At 42.3% G+C, this 20578-nt stretch overlaps 1 protein-coding gene across 2 annotated transcripts in view; it reads right to left on the bottom strand.

Annotated features, from left to right (window-relative positions):
- The window catches only part of FNIP1 (folliculin interacting protein 1), a 160643-nt gene extending 140298 nt beyond the window's left edge, over positions 1-20345 (bottom strand). For both annotated transcript variants that reach the window (XM_040344656.1, XM_040344657.1), the window contains exon 1: positions 20066-20345. In XM_040344656.1, coding sequence (XP_040200590.1) covers positions 20066-20154 — 89 coding nt within the window. In that variant the 5' untranslated portion in view covers positions 20155-20345. The remainder of the gene's footprint in view (positions 1-20065) is intronic.
- Positions 20346-20578: the final 233 nt, after the last annotated feature.

Genomic DNA, 20578 nt, shown 5'->3' with positions numbered 1-20578 from the left:
TCGGCGGAACGGATCGGATGCAGACGGACAGACGGTCCGTCTGCAGCCGATCCCCCATAGGGGAGAGCAGAGACAGGGCGCTGATCCCCGCTGAGCTTTGGCGGACACACGGAGCGGACCCAGAAACGGTCCGCTCCGTGTGAAAGAGCCCTAATCCTGATGACTTCTTGGCTGCCCAAGAATATAGATGCAATGCCCTTAAATACACTTTAAACCTGTAAGAGACTGCTTAGGGTAGAGTCCAATTTGCGTCTAACCATTTCGCCATTTACTTGAAAAATGTCCATGAAAGTGTGCAGGTATGCCTTTCAGACTAGGAGACTAAAGCCAGCCATACACAGTTTGAGTCCCTGCCGAACCGGCAGAGATTCAAACCATGCATGGACAGGTTGATTGTACCCAAGTAGATCCATCAATTTGGGTATAACCAGCATGTCATTTTTCATAGGATTATAGCAGTCAGCAATAATCACAAGGTTATCCTGGCAGGGACGGCTCCCCCTGCCAGGAGAACACAATAGCTCTGCGGGAGGGATTCTCCCACCAGAACTGACTGTGTTGAATAGATTTTCTTTACTGTAACCCATTGTTGCAGGAAAGTCAATTGTATCATCTATGGCCTGCAGACAGGGAGGTTTGAGTGCTCCCATAGGAAGCAGTATTGTTTTTGGGGTATTTGGCTGGGAGGAGGTACCAGAATCACGACAGGGAACCTGGGAATAGTAGGTTCAGGGCTGCTCTGTGCAATGGAACTGCACAGAGTAGGCAAGCATCAATCTGTTATTTAAAAACTTCCCACCAAGCCTATAGCAGAACAATGGCCAGAAAGTGGAACAGTTATCCTGATTGGGCTTCATATGTCCAGTAGGATAAGCCGCGATCATGTGCCCTCGCTGGTGTGTCAGTCTGATACACTGCATCTCTGATCTAGGTAAATAGCTCTTTAACATGTGATCAGCTTTGTCCAATCACAGCTTAATCACAGTGTAAACAGAAAAAGCCTTATATCTGTTTTTTCCCTTATTTGGGCTGACAGACGCGAGTAAAGGAGAGCTGATCCGCTGCTCTCATGACAGGGGGGGGGGTCTGCACTGATTAATCAAATAGCACTGAACTCCAAACAGAACTTTTATGAATGTGACTCTTACCTTTAATACAGTGCCTTGAAAAAGTATTTCTAACCCTTCAAATTTTCCACATTTTGTCATCGAATATACAATCAAAAACGTAAAAGTATCTTATTGGGCTTTAATGGGAACACAATTGTGAAGTGGAAGGAAAATGATAAATGGTTTTCAATTTTTTTTTTTACAAATAAATCCCTGAAACAAGTGTGGCATGCGTTTGTATTCAGCAATGCCACATATTCGCAATTTGATTTAGGTCTGGACTTTGACTGGGCTATCCAACACATGAATATACTTTGATCGAAACCATTCCATTGTAGCTCTGGCTGTATGTTTAGGGTGGTTGTCCTGCTGGAAGGTGAATTTGTGTCCCAGTCTCAAGTCTTTTGCAGACTAACAAGTTTTCTTCTAAGATGGCCCTATATTTGTATCCATCCATCTTCCCATTAACTCTGACCAGGTTCCCTGTCCCTGCTGAAAAAGAGCATCCCCACAACATGCTGCTGCCACCACCATGTTTTCACGTGGGGATGGTATATTCAGGGTGATGTGTAGATTTAGTTTTCTGCCACACAGTATTTTGCCTTTAGGCTAAAAAGTTACATTTTGGATCTCATCTGACCAGAGCCCCTTCTTCCACATGTTTGCAATTTGCAAGAAGCCATGTGGGGGACAGAGCAGACAGGACTTCTTATGGCTCCACCCCAAGGTTCACCAAGGTTCTCAAACAAACTGCTGTATTTATACCAAAATAAAATTATACACAGAGGGACTCCATTTACTAATTTAGGTGACTTCTAAAGGCAATTGGTTCCACTAGATTTTAGTTAGCGGTATCAGAGTAAAGTAGGCTGAACACAAATGCATGCCACGCCTTTCACATTTATTTTTAAAACATTTTGAAAATCATTTATCATTTTCCTTCCACTTCACAATTATGTGCCACTTTGTGTTGGTCCATCACATAAAATCCCAATAAAATACATTTACATTTTTTGGCTGCAACATGACAAAATGTGGAAAAGTTCAAGGGGTATGAAAACTTTCAAGGCACTGTAATTTTTTTATTTATTTTTGCTGCTGACATCAATGGGAGCGATGAGGTCACACATTTTTCAAAGAACTGTTTAACTATGGGGCAGTTTGGATACAAATAGTAAAAAAATGTATGTACTTATCTGACAGCACTTATGGAATAAGTTGTGATTCCTGGGATTCAGCTATAAGGCTGGTCATGTTGTTCTTCGTTGCAGTTTGTTTCTTGTTACACTTAAGAAAGAACCATTGTTACTCTAAATATAAGGAAGTTGCCTTGACCTGAACAGATGCCAAACCTCAATGTTTACCTAAATTCCCAATCTAATGTCTCCAGGCAAACTTGCAATACTTACATAACCACTTTCCTCGCTCATGTAAAAATCGGCCATAAAGAATGCAAGTTTATCACCAGCAGTGCTAGGTCATGATGTAACACTCGGCAGCAGCAGCAAAAGTTAACATTCCCAGTTTAGAACGGAAAACAAATGCAAATGTTAAACTCATGATAGGTTACTGCAATTTGCCCTATTAACTGCAAATGGCTAAAAATAAACAAGACACCATATCCTGAGCCAAAAAGAAGACAGTAAAATCTTTCAAGTTACTATCGATTGACTTCAGTAAAACCAGCCTGTCGGATTTTTGTTTTCATGCAATTACTACCAGAATCTATAGCAGCCAGCAGTGATCATTGTGTTCTGCAGGGAAAGCTCCTCATCGACAGAACACAAAAGCACTGCAGAAGAAATTCCCTCCAACACTTACTGCATTTATGGGGTAATAGACAGATTTCCAGAATCTGTGGGCACTGGGAGGATTAGCACTAATATATTTCTACCTCTAATACAGGTATCTCTAGAAAAGGACAACATTTTTGGGGTAGGCAACAGTTTAGACTTTTTTTTAGGGGGTCATTTGGTTTAACGATTTTTCTCAAAAAAAAAAAAAAAGTTAATATTTTTGGAAAATGTAAGCTGGACACTTGATATTTCGAAACACAGACTGCAAAGTGTTCTGTGATTGGAGGAGAGATATTCTGAAATTCCTCTGCCTATCACAAAACACCTTGCATTCTTGGAAAGAATACTTTGAGTTCCATGAATGGAGGAAGTAAGTGGAAGAGGCAAGCTAGTGGTGAAACTCTAAAACAATTGTTTATAAGACTGTACCAAACAATTATAAACAATTGTACCAAACTTATAAACCAAACAATTGTTTATAAGACTGTACAAGTGTTAGATCACTAAGCTTTTTAAGATTGTAGCAGGGTTATCCGTTTAGGCCAGGTTCACACCTTTACATGTTGGGATAAAGCACCTCTAACCCACAAAGAAATGCACTGCCCTTTAGCAGACGCACAGTGGTGCCATTAATTGTTAATAGAACCCCCATGTATCCGTTTAACGTGACCACTAAACTGCATGGTGCCAGCACAATGAATTTCAGTGCAGCACGTAGAAGGGGGCATGTCCCCCGAAACATGTAAGCCTTTTAATTGTCTCCATACATGGTCAGTTACTATCACCTCACGACTGGAGTCGATATTTAATACACTTGTTCCCTACTATGTTTGAGTATATAATTGACTTGAATCAAAAAAACATTTTTGGTGGTAATGCACTAAGCGTTTCCACCCTCCTGTAGCTTTTTTTTCAGAACTATTATAGCTAAAAGGGGAAGAACCTGTGTTAAAAAAAGAATCGTGTGTAGCGCTACCCCCGAAGGAGCCGCTGGTTAATTTGGGATCGGCGTATTAAGTTACCAAATTCTTCTGTCTAGTGGTGATGCTTGTGAGTGTGGATAAAAGAACAAGTGTCCAGCAGGTAGCGTGAGTTTTTAATGCTTTAAACCAGGGCCAACATCAACATGACACACAGTAGAGAAAAAGGTTGATGAGTAGGAAGGACTTGTAGCGTCAGGCCTTGGATATCAAAAACAGAGAGCAAGCCTGCTCTCGGCACAGACAATTCAAACGCTGCCACCCTCGCCAGGGTGGGTAAGTGCCCTTTGGACAGGCAATTAACTTGGACCTGGCAGCCAAAAGGTCACTCGCAATAATCAGCTCACTGGGAGGAAACAATGCCTCTGCCACAGGCGTAGTAAATTCTCTTGGTATAATAAAAGTGTAAGGATAGCGAATCCTCCCAGTAAGTTTTGTTCTAAAGGATCACCCACCGACAGCAAAAGAAAAATATTTGTCATGTAGCGTGGCGATCAGATCCCCGGTGGTTCGTCCAGGCCTCACAGACAACCTCTGCACTCAGGTTCTCCCGAGCCAATCCCCCACCGTTCAGCCTCCAGCTTAGGATCTGGAACCTAGCAAGCCGATGGGGTCCCTTTCTTCATCAACAGAAGGCTCCGTGAGGTGCACAGCCTCAACCCGGCCGGCCATGAGGATGGGGCCCGCGGATGCGCGCACCCTAAAGGTGGATGTCGCACCTGGAACTTGGGCCCCGCAGACTACCCGAAAAATGGCCGGTGCTCCAGATATACCCCCCGCCAGCATGCCCAAAGAGGGAAACTCCTCTGATTGGCTGCTGTGGAAGGATGGTTCCATCAGAACCCCTATAGCGCCAACTGTCGCCCAGGGGTTGAAGCGCACCCCTGGACACACAGACTGACCCAAGAGGCAGTTCTGAACTGGCACCAGCACAAACTGACAATTAGTGAATAGGAGCAACTGAAATCTCCCATTCCCCACTAACTTCAGCGTAACCCCCAACTAACTAAAAGGGTGGGGCGCTACACATGTTTAATATAATCTAGGACTGTTTAAAAAGTGCTTTCTTTCAGACATACAGCTGTACACTGTCAGATTAGTTGCTCCCAGGTAAATGTGAAAGCTCCCTTTACTAAAGATCTGCCAATACTATACGCAGATTTGTGTAGACAGCAGAGGAATGTCACGGTTTGTAAATGGCTGACCTCCTCTGTGAATCCCCGTAAATTCTTATATCTGAGACATTTATTTGTGGCAGTAGGACAAAGGGGAACTTTGTAAGTGACTTTTAGTCACATCACTAACCTGATACAATTATCTGGTGCTGAGATGTCAGAGGTGCTATTTTGAGTAACAGTAAATTCCCCTGTGGAAAGCAGAACGCCCTGTGCTGCCCCAGAGCTCAGTTCATTCAAACACTGAAACTGCAATGACTTTGTTTATTCTCTGAATAAAGACCAAGAAGGGGAACAAAATATGCCTTTTCTAAAAGAAAAACACAAGCCAATGCATTGCACTATATATTAGGAAGCTTTTAAAAATTAACTCCACCATTGCAGAAAAAAAAAAAAAAAAACACAATCCTCCCCTGCTCAATTTACATTGTAAGGCTTCCCAGCAAACGTCACAGCACAATGTTTTCTGTTTGTAGTGGAACTTGCGTGGCTTCCACTTACTCCCTACCTCAAGTGCTGAGTGGGAGGGTCTCCCTGATCAAGTCCACTGCTTAAAGTAGAGTGCCACCCAAAAATTGAACTTAAAGCGGAGTTCCGGCCACAATTTCACTTTTTAAATATAAATACCCCTGTAATACACAAGCTTAATGTATTCTAGTAAAGTTAGTCTGTAAACCAAGGTCCGTTTTGTTAGGTTGTTACAGCATTTAGACACTTTATAAAATAGAAATTGACTGGGGCCATCTTAAGTGTGGGCATCATGAAGCCAGACTGTATGACTTCCTGGATTTCAGCCTTGCAGATCTCGCACATGCTCAGTGCTGCACAAGCAGTGTCAGATCAGGTTTCAGCACCTGTGCTGTCCAAGTCACATGATTCTTTGAGACTGGGGAGTGCACAGACTCCTGGAAAGTTACACCCACTACATTCCCAGAAGTCTGTGCGGTGTAGGTTAGGAAGCATTAAGCACCTAGGTGCAGGGAGTGGGAAGATTAACTATTCTGCCTAGCAACAACACTTTGAAGGCATCTAAAAAAAAAAATTTTTTCGTAAAGGACTAATGACATTTTTTTAAAACTACTGATGTAATGTTATATTTATGGGTGGAACTCCACTTTAAGACCTGGACCAATATGCAGGTAAAGGACCTGGCCAGTTTTTGCGATTCGGCACTGCGTCGTTTTAACTGACAATTGCACGGTCGTGCGACGTGGCTACCAAACAATATTGGTGTCTTTTTTCCCACAAATAGAGCTTTCTTTTGGTGGTATTTTATCACTTTTGTGTTTTTTATATATATATATATATATATATATATATATATATATATATATATATATATATATATATATATATATATATATATAGCATTTTTTTTTACCAAAAATATGTAGAAGAATACATATCAGCCTAAACTGAGGAAAATAGGATTTTTGTACTCACCGTAAAATCCTTTTCTCTGAAATCCATGGACAGACACAGCTTCCTTATGACTGTAGGGTTAAATTCCGTCTATTAAGAGAGGACTAGGCACACATGTTAATGGTTGAAACATGTAAACTTTAGCAAAGTTTAAACAGCCCCGCCCAGGGGGCAGTCCCCCTGGTCATAACCCCTCACACTGCTGAGCAGCTCAGTTCGTCAAAAAGCAGTACAAACTAAAAAAAAGGAGGGGTGGGAACGGTGTCCGTCCATGGACTTCAGAGAAAAGGATTTTACGGTGAGTACAAAAATCCTATTGTCTCTTTTGTCCATGGACAAACACAGCTTCCTTATACTCTTGACTGTAGGGACGTCCCCAAGCAGTGTCAGAAACATGGGGTGGGAACAGCAATCAAAAACCAAACTTCACCCCAACACACTAGAGCTCCTCAACGGAGGAGATGTAGCCTTAAACTGCCACCTGCAGAACTTTGCGGCCGAAGCAGGCATCCGAAGATGCACTTACATGTAAAACTAAGTGAAAGTGTGAACGGACAACCAAGTCGCCGCCTTACACACCTGCGAGACAGACGCTTTATATCGGAAAGCCCAGGAAGCACCAATTGCCCTGGTGGAATGCGCCATGACAGGAAAGAGGTGCCCGCCCTTTCAGGGTGTAAGCCTGAATCACGCTGTCTGATCCACCGAGAAATGGTGGCCGACGAGAACGCCAGGCCTTTCTTTGGACCAGACACAAATACGAACTGTGAGTCTAACCTCCAAAACAAAGCAGTAGCAGACAGATACACCCACAGAGCACGTACCACATCTAGGGAATGTAACAGCCTCCTTGGGATGTGACAGTCAAGGACACAAGGATGAAAGTACAATGTCCTCATTTAGATGAAAAGCCGAAACCATCTTCGGAAGAAATGAAGGCTGTGGACATAGTACCGCTTTATCTCTATTGAAGGACCAAGTAGGGGAACTTGCAAGACAAGGCTGCCAACTCAGAGACACATCTGACAGATGTAATGGCCACTAGAAAGGCAACTTTCTGAGAGCGTTGAGAGGAATATCTCTGATGTTCTCAAAAGGAGGTTTCTGAAGCCCCGAAAGCACCAGGTTCAAATCCCACGGAGGTAGTGGTGGTCGAACTGGAGGAACCACATGTCGAACCCTTTGCACAAAACGTACTCACCAGTGAGTGGGACGCCAAGGGTTACTGAAAGAAAACAGCCAAAGCTTCTGATCCACTCCCTGCTGTAAAAACAGATGGATCCTAGAAACAGAATATGTACGTGGATGCCACCCCATCTCTTCCACGTGCGATGGTAAATCATCCGAGAAAACTTACAAGCCCTTAGCATGGTGGAAATAATCAAATCAGGCCCCGGTCTCTCAGCACCTGGCTTTCAACAGCCATGCCCTTAAAGACAACGACTAAAGCAGGGTGGAGAATGGGACCTTGCGACAGAACGTCCTCCCGCAATGGCAGTCGCCAAGGAGCATCCGCCAAGGAGCATCCGCCACCAGGCGTACTAGGTCGGTGTACCAGGGACGCCGAGGCCAATCTGGAGCAATAAGGATCATTGGGATCCCCTCGGATTCCGCTCTGTGGAGCAGACGAGGAAGCAGTTTAAGTAGGGGAGATGCATATATCAGCTGATAGTGTCCCCATTGGACCACCAATGCGCCTGTCGCGTTCACCCAAGGATCTTTTGACCTGGCCACGAACCTTCTGATTGAGTCGAGAAGCCAGGAGATCCATGTCTGGCTTGCCCCATCTTAGGCAAAGGAGGCAGAATACCTCGGGGTGTAATGACCAGTCTGCTTGGTCCAGCGTCTGGCGACTTAGATAGTCCGCTTGCCAGTTTTCTACACCCCGGAATGTACTCAGCCGATAGAGCCGGCACGCTCCGTTCCACCCAGCTCAGGATGTGAGCGACCTCTGGCGCTGCAGCCATGCTTCTCGTTTCTTGAAGGTTGACCTACACCACCGCCGTGGCGTTGTCCGACTGGATCCTAACCGGACGCCCCAGTAGGCTCTGTGACCATGAGAAGAGGCACAGCCTGATCGCTCGGAGTTCCAGGACATTGATCGGCAGGCGAGATTCTTCTCGTGTCCAGCGACCCTGCATGGATTGAACACCCCAGACTCCACCCCAACCAGTCAGACTGCCATCCGTCGTGATCACAGTCCAATGAAAGGAAAGGAACGACTTTACGGCATGAAGAGCTGGAGATCTCAACCACCAGACCAGGGAAGTCCTGACTAGATGGCTCACCTGGATTTGACAATCCAGGGACCACAGAGACTTGTCCCATTTGGACAGGATCTGCTTCTGCAAGACTCGTGTGAAATAAAATAAAACATTGAAATCTTTAAAAATAAAAAGTTCCTCAGGACCATGGACCCATAAGGGAGCCAGGTCCTTCTCTACTAAGCAGAAAAAAACTGAGCTGTTTAGAGCAGTGTGAGGGGTTATGACCAGAGAGACCACCCCCTGGGCGGGGCTGTTTCAGCTTTGCTAAAGTTTACATATTTTAACCATTAACATGTCTGCCTAGTCCTCTAATAGATGGAACATAACCCTACAGTCAAGAGGATAAGGAAGCTGTGTCCGTCCATGAACGAAAGTGTATTTTTTATATATTTTTGGGGGATATTATAGCAAAAAGAAAAAAATATAGCTTTTTCCAAAATGTACGCTTTGTTTATAGCGCAAAAAAAAAAATGCAGGGGTGATGAAATTCCACCAAAAAAAATAAAGCTCTATTTGTGGGGGAAGGACGTCAATTTTGTTTGGGTGCAAAGTTGCAGGACCGCGCAATTGTCAGTTAAAGCGACAGTGCCGAATCATAAAAAATGGGTCGATCATTGGGCAGCCAAATCCTCCGGGGGCACAGTGGCAAAAAAATTATGATTTAAATCGAGTTGATTTAAAAACAAGCCTTTTTTACAAGTGATTTAAACCGAATTGACTTCAATAAAATCCACCCTGTTTTGAAGTTAGTGTCTCTGAAAAAAAAGTCAGAAAAGTGTTGGATTGAGTGACTCAAAACATTGGCAACCAATGGTCCACACTGAAGGATAGCCTAAAGCAGTGGTTCTCAACCTTACTAGTGCGGTGACCCCTTGATAAAATTTCCCAAGTTGTGGGGACTCCTAACAGTAAAATTATTTTCATAGCGTGGGTTGTCAGCACCCAAGGCAAGACAAGTAATTTGCACCCCTAAACCACGGACATTTAGCGCTCTGAGTCCCCTCCACTCGTACAGTATTAAAACCTCATATGGTACATTTTACCACTCTCTCCCTTTTATCTGTCTTTTATCCTAATTTCTTGTTTTTTTTCCCCCATCCATCTCTAGCCTTCTTTGTTCTTTCTCAACCTTTCTTTCTTCCTCCCCCTCTTTTCCTCTCCCTTCCATGTATTCTCTATTTTTTTCCTTCTCTTACTCCTTGGTGGGGGGAAGGGGATGAGTGGCAATGCTGGGGGGGGGGGGGGAGTTCAAGAGCACCTAAGCTGGTTTATCAGATCAAAGTCATCTGATCGGGGGACTGTAGTGGGAACTTTTATTGGCAACTATAATCAAAGGTAGTGTTACTATGTCTCCGACTAGGTGGTGTCTCAAAGCAGTGACACCTATGCTGAAATCAGGAGAATGGGTCTCCTCCAGCCCCTCCTACTTCACAATCCTCACCAATCAGCAGACCTCTAGTCTCTGCCCCCCAGCCATGCCGTCATCTGAATGGGTGGCTGCGAAGAGGCCGAGTGGGCGGCCGTGGGCTCCAGAACAGCCCAGCTGGGTGGCCACACGCTGGGCAGCCGCAAAAAGACTGGGAGAGTGGTGCGGGCTTCAGGAACAGCCCAGGATTTGGTGACCCCTGGAAAAGCATAATTTGACCGCCGAGGGAGTCTCGACCCCCAGGTTGAGAACCACTGGCCTAAAGCAAAGGGCATTTATTTTAAATTAACACTTGACTAGACCTTGACACCAAAAATTTGATGCGGTTTAACACTGAAATCCAACAAACTGCCCGATAACATTGTCAGTATAGTAAAAAGGAACTCAAATGTTTACTCTGGGATATAAATCACCTTCATGCTGTGAAGGAAAGAAAACTTAATTTAATCCCAAAATGGTGGTTTATTAAATAAGGTTGTTTTTTTTTCTACCCAAGACAAGGGCTTCTTTGCCCTATTGATATACCGTACTTATTAAAAAGATCTTTCCCAGTTTATCTTTTAACGCCCATCTCTGGGCAAACATCAGTTTTCTACCTATACCTCTCTGCCATCCACTGGAAAATGGTTTCAAAATATATTAATAAATATTATAATACAATTTATTAAAGGTTATCTTGTATTAAATTGGCACTGGTAGGCATCACAAGAAAAGTACATGTTTGGGACTTAGCAAACCCTCTTTGGGTCAGAATAAAAATGTGAATCGAGCTCCTACATCCTCTCATTAAAGCGGTAGTTCCGCGGGAAAACGTTTTTTTTTAAAGACGTTTTTGTAAAGCTGATGGTACAACGAAAATTGTACTCACCAGTCTCCTAGTCGCAGCCGCCACCAGGACGATTTCCCCCAAAAGAAGATTTTATAAAATCTGATGATGGACATTGCCATCTTAACTGCTGGCACCGTGAATCCCTCCTGTATTTTCTTCCGGGATGCGGTGTCTCCTGAGAATACCAGGAGACGCGCCGTGTTTGAAATCTCGCGATATCTCGCGGGTCACGTGACTAGTCACAGCGGGGAGTGTCCTTTTCAGGACGCTGCCGGCTGTTGTCCTAGCAACTATGCAGTGTGACGGCGAGCCGCGCCGTCAACACTGCATAGTTGCTAGGACAACGGCCGGCAGCGTCCTGAAAAGGACACTCCCCGCTGTGACTAGCCAGACTAGTCACGTGACCCGCGGGATTTCAAACACAGCGCGTCTCCTGGGATTCTCAGGACTCGCTCCCAGGAGACATAGCGCTCATCGGGGATTTTTTGAAAACACGCCCACTCCCGCGGGGAAATGTGAGTGACAGCTCACAAAAGGCCCTCAATCCAAGGTAAGGAGGCCTATTAAAAAAAAAAAAAAAACGGATAGATACAGAACAATGGCTGCTGGTTTTAACAAGAAAAAGTTGACAATTAGGGTGAACCACCGCTTTAAACACCCACTCTACCCTAGTTTCTAATGCAAACTTTTGATCTTGATGTCCTCTAGTGGAATGACCCATTTAAGGCCAAATAAAGCATTGGTCAATCATGGTAAAAGCTGGGTGGACGAGATCAATAGCCTACTAGTTGTTGATCATTTACATTTTCTAATAATAGAGATTCAAACTACTTGATTGTCCTTTAGGTTGTCATTTGAACAATTCAGCGTAAAATAAACAGAGAAGCACTGGGGTCCCAGGTACAACTCACAATTTGGTACCAGCTTTCACTAGATATTGCCTTTTAGACCGATGACTTAGTTTATGCTTAGAAATGTTGAATCGCAGTTCTGGCACCCAATAATAAAGCATTAGACACTACAATGTTCATACAAGTGAAAATGGATATGCCATCTAGTAATGGGAACACTATGTGAGGAGATCTCATTACCTTAACATCTTACAATTAACTATGGCACAAGCCGAAAGGATATGAGCAAACAGCTGAAGCTGTGGGTGCGAGTCTCCTGGTGTATGTGTAATACAGTAGCAAAACTGGAATATTTAACAACTAGGTATGGACAATTGATGTGAAGTAATTAGAAAGGCATTCAAAGCAGTATGTCACATGCCATTGAAGTTAAAATTAAAGACAGACAAACATTAGCAAAATCTATAAGACATATGATTGGACGACAGTTATGTTTTAATAGACCTACAGTTGAGGTTTGTTATTTTCAGCATGCCAGGCTGCAAAGGTCCCAAGCATAGACAATTCATTTTTATACCCCATGAAATTTGACATTTTGTCATGTTACAACCATAAATCGTAAAATGAATTGTATTGGGATTTTATGTTACAGACCAGTGATGGCAAACCTTGGCACCCCAGATGTTTTGGAACTACATTTCCCATGATGCTCACCTAAACTGCAGAGTGTGAGCATCATGGGATATGTAGTTCCAAAACATCTGGGGTGCCAAGGTTCACCATCTCTGTTGTAGACAAACACAAAGTGGCACATAATTGTAAAGTGGAAGAAAAATGATAAATGGTTTTCAATTTTTTGAAAAGTGTGGTGTGCATTTGCATTCAGCTCCCCTGAACCAATACTTTGTAGAACCACTTTTCGCTTCAAGTCTTTTTGGGGATGTCTCTACCAGCTCTGCACATCTAGAGAGTGATATTTTTGGCCATTCTTTGCAAAATAGCTCAAGCTCTGTCAGATTGGAAGGAGAGCGTCTGAATAGCAATATTCAAGTCTACCCACAGATTCTAAATTGGATTTAGGTCTGGACTTTGACTGGGTAATTTTAACACGTGATTATGCTTTGCTCTAAGCCATTCCATTGTAGCTCTAGCTGTTTAGGGTCGTATTGCTGGAAGGTGAATCTCCATCCCAGTCTTAAGTCTTTTGCAAACAGGTTTACTTCTAAGATTGCCCTGTATTCCATCCATCTTCTTATCAACTGACCAGCTTTCCTGTCCCTGATGAAGAAAAGCATCCACACATGATGCTGCCACCACCATGTTTCACAAGTGGGATGGTGTTTTCAGGGTGATGTACAGCGTTAGTTTTCCGCAACACATAGAACTTTTTGGCGCAAAATGCTATTTTGGTCTCATCTGACCAGATCACCTCGTTTCTTCTTGCCACTCTTCCATAAAGGTCATATTTGGGGAGTTGTCCTATGGACAGATTCTCCCACCTGAGCTGTGGATCTCTGTAGCTCCTCCAGAGTTACCATGGACCTCTTGGCTGCTTCTTTGATTAATGATCTCCTTTCCCGGCCTGTCAGTTTAGGTGGACGGCATGTCTTGGTAGGTTTGCAGTTGTGCCACTCTATTTTCAGATGATGGATTGAACAGTGCTCCATGCGATTGTTCAAAGCTTGTAAAGTAAAGGGAGCTGAATACAAAAGCATGCCACACTTTTCAGATATTTTTAAAACAATTTTGAAATCCATTTATTTTCCTTCCACTTCAAAATTATGTGCCACTGTGTTGATCTATCACAAAATCCCAATAAAATACATTTACTTTTTTTTTCCAATATTTTTTTTATTCATTTTTAAACATTTATTTTACAATACCATCATACAATCCAATCTCTTAGTTACAATTAAATGTCAATATAATTGTAAGCCTTCTAGAAATGATTTAAATATTTTCTTAACTCACTCATACATATAACCAAAAAGAAAGCCCAATATAAAATTTACTAAATACCAAAACGCACACTAAATCCCACATATTTCACACAGCCATCCGCTGACACCCGCAATCTCATGTGCGTCCCTTTTTCATCCGCAAACGGATGGATGAAAAAGCGGACATACGGTCCGCACGTGTGAAAGGGCCTCAAGTCCTTACATTTAACGCGCACCTGTCATTTCAGATCCATCATCACAGCGCCCGTTAGTGGCCATTCACTCACCTGCTGCTGCCACATCCCTCCCCTTGCTGCTGCATCACCAGCCTTCACATTAAAGTGAATGAGACTGTTGGTGAGTCAACAGCGGGTCAGACGAGCCAATGCGGGACAGAGATGCTCTTTAAAAATTATGATTTAAATTTAAGTTTTTTTACTAGTGATTTAAATCAGAATTTAAAACAAATTTAACCTGTCCAGACCTAAACCCCATTGAGTCTGTGGGGCATCCTCAAACAGGTGTTGGAGCGCAAGGTCTCTGACATCAACCAGCTCTGTGATGTTGTCATGTCCAAGAGGGTTAAGGCAGTGCTGGAAAATAATGGTGGCCACACAAAATATTGACACTTTGGGCCCAAATTGGACATTTTCACTTAGGGGTGTACTCCCTTTTGTTGCCAGCAGTTATGTTAATGGCTGTGTGTTGAGTTATTTTGAGGGGCCAGCAAATTTACACTGTTATACAAGCTGTGCACTCACTACATTACATTATAGAAAAATGTAATTTCTTCAGTGTTGTCACATGAAAAGATACAATAAAATAATTACAAAAATGAGGGGTGTACTCACTTTTGTGAAATACTGTACATTCTTTACTTTCGAATAGTTTTAAATTTACTTCCACCATCTAAATATGGCCACTACTTCAAACACAGGACAAATTCCAATAGATGACCTCAAACACAAAAACTGGCCAGTCTTCAGCTTGTGCTAGTTTCAGAAGCGGTCCTAATTGTGTGTGTTCCCAAAGACTATACAGGCGACATCACATTTCGAATCCTAATTGAAAGTGTCTGAAGTAATAACCGCTCTTGCTTTTCACATCAATATGATTCTCCCATACTTCATAAGCAATGTGAAAAAGGCTCCAAACGTTACAACAAACGAATGGTTCAAAAAACAATTCAAACATCTACAAAACCACTTACGTTTTCAGAGAATGAGCCTAAAAACATATTAGATTAATCTCCTTTCTCATTTGAACTTGGTAGCATAAAACTCTAGTGTTGTACATATTAGGATCTGTGATGAATAATCCGTTACATCAGGGGTTGACAAATTTGCTTGGAATCTAGGAGCCAGCTAAAAAAGTTAGGAGCCAGAAAACGCACCCCGTCCCGACGAGCTTGCGCGCAGAAGCGAACACATACGTGAGCAGCGCACACATATGTAAACAGTGTTCAAATGCAATTTTGAAGCGTGACATGTTGGGTATGAATTTACTCTGCGTAACATTATCTTTCATAATATTAAAAAAAAAATGGGGATAACTTTACTGTTGTCTTATTTTTTAATTAAAAAATGTAATTGTTTCCCAAAAAAGTGCGCTTGTAAGAACGCTGCGCAAATACGGCGTGACAGAAAGTATTGCAACGATCGCCATTTTATTCTCTAGGGTGTTAGGATAAAAAATATATATAATGTTTGGGGGTTCTAATTAGAGGGAAGAAGATGGCAGTGAAAAATGACATTAGAATTGCTGTTTAACTTGTAATGCTTAACTTGCAATACCAACGGCCACCACCAGATGGTGCCAGCTCACATCTGGTGGTAATATCTTGTAATACCAACGGCTCACCACCAGATGGCACCAGCTCACAAAAAAAAAAAAATAATGTTTTTTTTTTGCCCACCTTCCAAACTAAGTCGCCAGGACACTTTCTAGTTGCCATGGCGACCTGGCGCCTGGGATTTGTCGATCCCTGATCTAGATTCTTCAAAATTTTGAGTAAATCTTCCCACTTTTGCTTCCAAGCACATAGCTTCCTTAGAAGATAAAAATAGAACATGCTGAATACACATAAATCCATAGGCCAGATAGCAATACAAGAATTCCAACAAGTTGGATGACACATAAACGCATCAACACATGGATGCAAATTACCTGACAGACTTGTTTGAATTATGCGAGACAAGTCTCGTCACAGCAAATTAATAGATATAAAATTCCACATGATACTGAAATCATCAGGTAAGAAGTTGTTTTCTCAAAAATCCCTTTGACAATAGTGACACTCTTTATTGCTATATTACATACTAGTCATAGGCTACTCTAATACTTTATGGCAAAGGTGCGACACATTGATCAAAAACTATGTTAAAGTATATCTACGGCCTTTTTCTGTTTAGATGGAGGGGTCAGAGCTTTTATCAGGTTTAAAGCGTATCTATGGTCAATATATACACAATCATTTAATCATTTCCACATTGTATTTCAGTTATTTCCAGTCTACTCCTAATCTGAAGCATGTTGAAGTGTGTAAACTAAGGTCGAGTATATGCGTTCAGTTTTTGTTTCCGTACAACCAGCAGGTTAAACGACAAAAGAAAAAAAAAAAAAGAAGGTTAGAACTGACAGATTCCCTCCCTCCCCCTGTCAACAATCGCATGATTTCAAATCCGCATGTCACTGCGACTCAGAAGACATCTGTACGGCTTCATGCACAGACATCTATGCAAGTCACTCCAGAACATTTTCAAAAAGTAGGACAGGAACTATTTTTTTAAATTGACACGGCACCGCAAAGTTGGCATCGCATTGATTTGAACAGTGTCATTGCCGACAAAAAAAGGTGTGTGACTTGTCATGCGATTTAAAAAGTCACTCCGGTGTGGCGTTTAGGGCAGGTTCACACCACAACGCGTTTCTGCAGGTTCCCGCAAGGCGTATTTTTTACGGACCATTTATTTCAATGGGATGCCAAAAAGCGTGGGAATGCACAAACAGAACAGCAAGCACGACTAAAATAAAATAAAAAAAAATGAAAAAAATCACTGTACCACTCATTTTGGTGCCACAAATGTGCAGGCGGTTGGTAGATGCGATTGGCGAGCCATTATAAATGGCACCTGCACACATCTAAAGAGGGCCGCCTACACCCTGTGAACGCACAGAGAAACGGCCATGTCCCACACCAGAAGAGGTGCGAATGAGCCCTCAAGGAATTGGTTTTGCTTAGGAAGAAGATGCATTTAAAAGTAATAGGAAAAAACTGGACTCATCCTTGTACAGCATAAAGAAGACACGACCCAACTGACCATCAACCTAAGAACATGTGTTCAATGACCAACCAAGGTAACACTACAATTTGTATTGGCTGTATCTCTGTTCTGGTTACTACTACAAAATACTTTTCAGTAATAATGGAGCATGAAGCAGCTCAGGGTGTCAAATATGCCAAGCTGTGCCACATTCCTTATTCTTTTATCCATTTGTACTGTATATCTCAACTTACAGTTCATACCAACGTGGTGTGAGCCGTACATACAGTAGTGATCAGCAGGAGTTCCCTGAAACCTGAAAATAATTTCAAAGGTTCCAAGATGTAAAGCAAGGATAAGCATGATAGATCCAAAGGCATGCACCTTTAAAAGAAAACAGTAGTCCATATTCTTATCGGGGTGATGTGCATCATCCTAAATGGCACCCCAATGCATCTTCCCACCAGACAGGCTTTGCAGTTCACCACAATGTACAGTAATGCACTATTGTGTGTTAGAGCTGCACTATTAACTGTTAAATAAATCATGATCTCGATTCAAAACCCCCTCACGGTTTCTATGCAGGATTTACAGATTCATTCATGTAACAAGTGTAGAGTTCTCTGCTAGCTCAGCTGTCAAATAAAAATAAACAGGCAGCCTGCCAAGTTTTTTACAACATTGTGTTACACTGGTAGAGAACTAGAAACATTGTAACTTTAACTTCTTAGATCAAAGGAATGAACTTCTGACATGAGGGAAGTTTAACCACTAATGCCTTGTACACACAAATCGGAATCTCCGATGGAAAAAATCAGACAGACTTTTTCCATCGGATAATCTGATCGTGTGTAGCCCCCATCAGGGTTTTTTCATCGGAAATTCAGAGGAATTCTGTCAGTTTAGATATAGAACATGTTCTATTTTTTTCCAATGAAATTCCAATGCGATTTGGCCGGGCAAAAGCCTGATCGTATGTACGCGCCACTTATTTATTTGTTAAATATGGATGTGAACATAAGTGCAATGCTGTCTACTTGACAGCTATGTAAAGATCTGGATATTAAAATTTGTACATTTGAGCGCACTAATTTACACATATACTCAAAATATGTATGTGTTTATATGCATACATATAAACACTGGTGCCTTGGAGGATGAAGAATATTTTTTTAAGACACTTTTATGCACGATCTTCATGGAACATAACTCTTTCTGCCAGCAAGATCCTGTGTGTAAACATCAGTTAACGATCAGGTCTGTGAGCAAAAAACCCAATAGGAATCAATTACATCCCAAGGGGCAACAGGGTGCCCGCGCCAAGTTCATGAGGTCTCAGCGCTTAGGTTTCTATGGAAACTGGCTTGTGTGTGTCAAAAGGTACCTTCTATTCTAGAATGATCAGAGGGGTTCTTTGGACATAAAGAAAATAAATATTTTCCTTATCATGCACTGATGCCGCGTACATACGGTCGTTTTTCGGCATGAAAAAAAACGAAATTTAAAACGTCACCTATTTTTCCCACCCAAGTATAAACTAACCAAATCAGATCACCAGCACAGACTCCACTAATCAACATCAATATTTGGCATTTAACTATTACTAAATTGTTGGCCTTTAGCCTAGAGAACTCCAAAATATTGCATAAGATTTGTGCAAACATTTGAACTTTAGTACTTTGTGCCTCAGATCATTTCCTATACGGTTCATCTGTATCTTTCCCCAATATTGGAGCCGCTGACATTCCAGCCATTGTCACCAACACCCTCAACTTTTTTGCCCCAGAGGAAACCTTTAAATAATTTTAAACTTTTGGGGAGTACCTTGGTGGCCAGCCAGAAAAATGCCCTTTACATTGGCAGCCAGAGGAGACGCGCGCGCTGGCTACCAGTGGAGAACACGCCCCTCTTGCAGGTAATTTGTGTCGTGCCTATCGCTCAGCCAAGTGGTGTTGGCCGCAGAACTACTGAGGGTCCCAGAGCTACTCAGATAATATAAAACCTTGGTTTGAGAGCGTTTTGCAGGACAAGCAAATTGTTTTAATAAATTTTGCCTTGATATACAAGCAATGTCTTGATATAAGAGTAGCGTCATGACACAACTGAGTATAAAAAAAGAGGAGAGGCGCCTCCAAGTGTAGCAATATGGTTACATTTAATGAAGATCAATATTTAGCAACTTATTGCTACACTTAGAGGCGCCTCTCTCTTTTATACCCTGTAAAAAAAATGCTTTGATATACAAGTGCTTTGGATTACAAGCATGTTTCTGGAACAAATTATGCTCACAAACCAAGGTTTTACTGTACTTTCATATAGTCAGCCACAGCTCAAGGAACCCCCAGCAATCTCTGGAGGAACCTTAGGGTTCCGTAGAACTCTGGTGGACAATGGCTTGCCTATAACTACCCAAAGGGCAGGAGAAATGTGGTGTGCACACTATTCATCAACACATGCAATGATCATACAGCAAATAAAATTCATGAGCAGACAAGCTGCTAGGAAATGTTAATAGGATGAAGAACATCACCAGGACATTTTCTGGCGGCCATAAACACTTCAATTTTTTACCTGATCAAAACAATCTAATCAGAAAACCAATTGATTAGCCATAACTTCCCATCTGATCCATTTAGAACACTCAATTTCCCAAGTCAGAATGTGATCAATAGTTTTGCATCATTCAGCAACACTGAGATAACTGATCATTTTTCGATCAATTGGATTACAGCTGCATTGTGGAAACAGTGATACGATTGATAACTTACAACCATTGATCATATTTCATTTCCCCATGTATGTCATAGCAATTGATTGTTCTGCTGACTATAGAGATTGCTGTGAAAATGTATCGATCATGTATAGTGTATGATGAGAAGATACAAGGCAGAGCTGCTTTTAGATAAGAAGCAGGACCTGTCATATCATAGGATGACAAGCTGAGTGTGAGAAGCAGTACAGAGAGGTGGTTAGTTACCAGCAGTAGTAATAGAAATAATGGAGGTACCTGAAGGCATAGTCCTCTCTGTGGTCTCTGCTCGGGGACAGCTGCCCACTCCTCTTGGTGAAAAGCTTCTGGAAAAGTGTGGGCGGCATATTGCTGGAAAGTCCCAGCTACAAAGTGACATTAAAGTGTCAGCATTGGACACATAACGTCGCGCCGCCACTACCAACTACGGTGCCTCCAGTAACACTCCATCACTCTAGTCATATGACTGCAGACATACACTCCGCCCGATCACAGCACTCCCCGCTCTGCCAGCCACTTCCGATCCTGTAACGTCTACAAGCGCTCTCATTGGTCAGCGCCACACTGGCAGGAAAAGCGCACGCATCCCTTTAGACGTGCTGTACTTGCGGCTGATGGCCATTAGGGGGCTGCTGAGTGGCCTCTGCACTCTATATACAGTAGACGGCATATTTATATTGGGCAGTGTTATAATAAAAACTAAGATAGTAAACAATCATTTATAGATTAATTTAATAAATTTATGTTGTCTATAAGCTATAAAAGCTAGGA

This window comes from Rana temporaria, chromosome 3 (genome assembly GCF_905171775.1).
Source record: "Rana temporaria chromosome 3, aRanTem1.1, whole genome shotgun sequence".
In the NCBI taxonomy this organism is placed as follows: Eukaryota; Metazoa; Chordata; class Amphibia; order Anura; family Ranidae; genus Rana; species Rana temporaria.
Note: the sequence above shows the minus strand (reverse complement) of the source record. Positions and strands in the feature narration are given on the sequence as shown.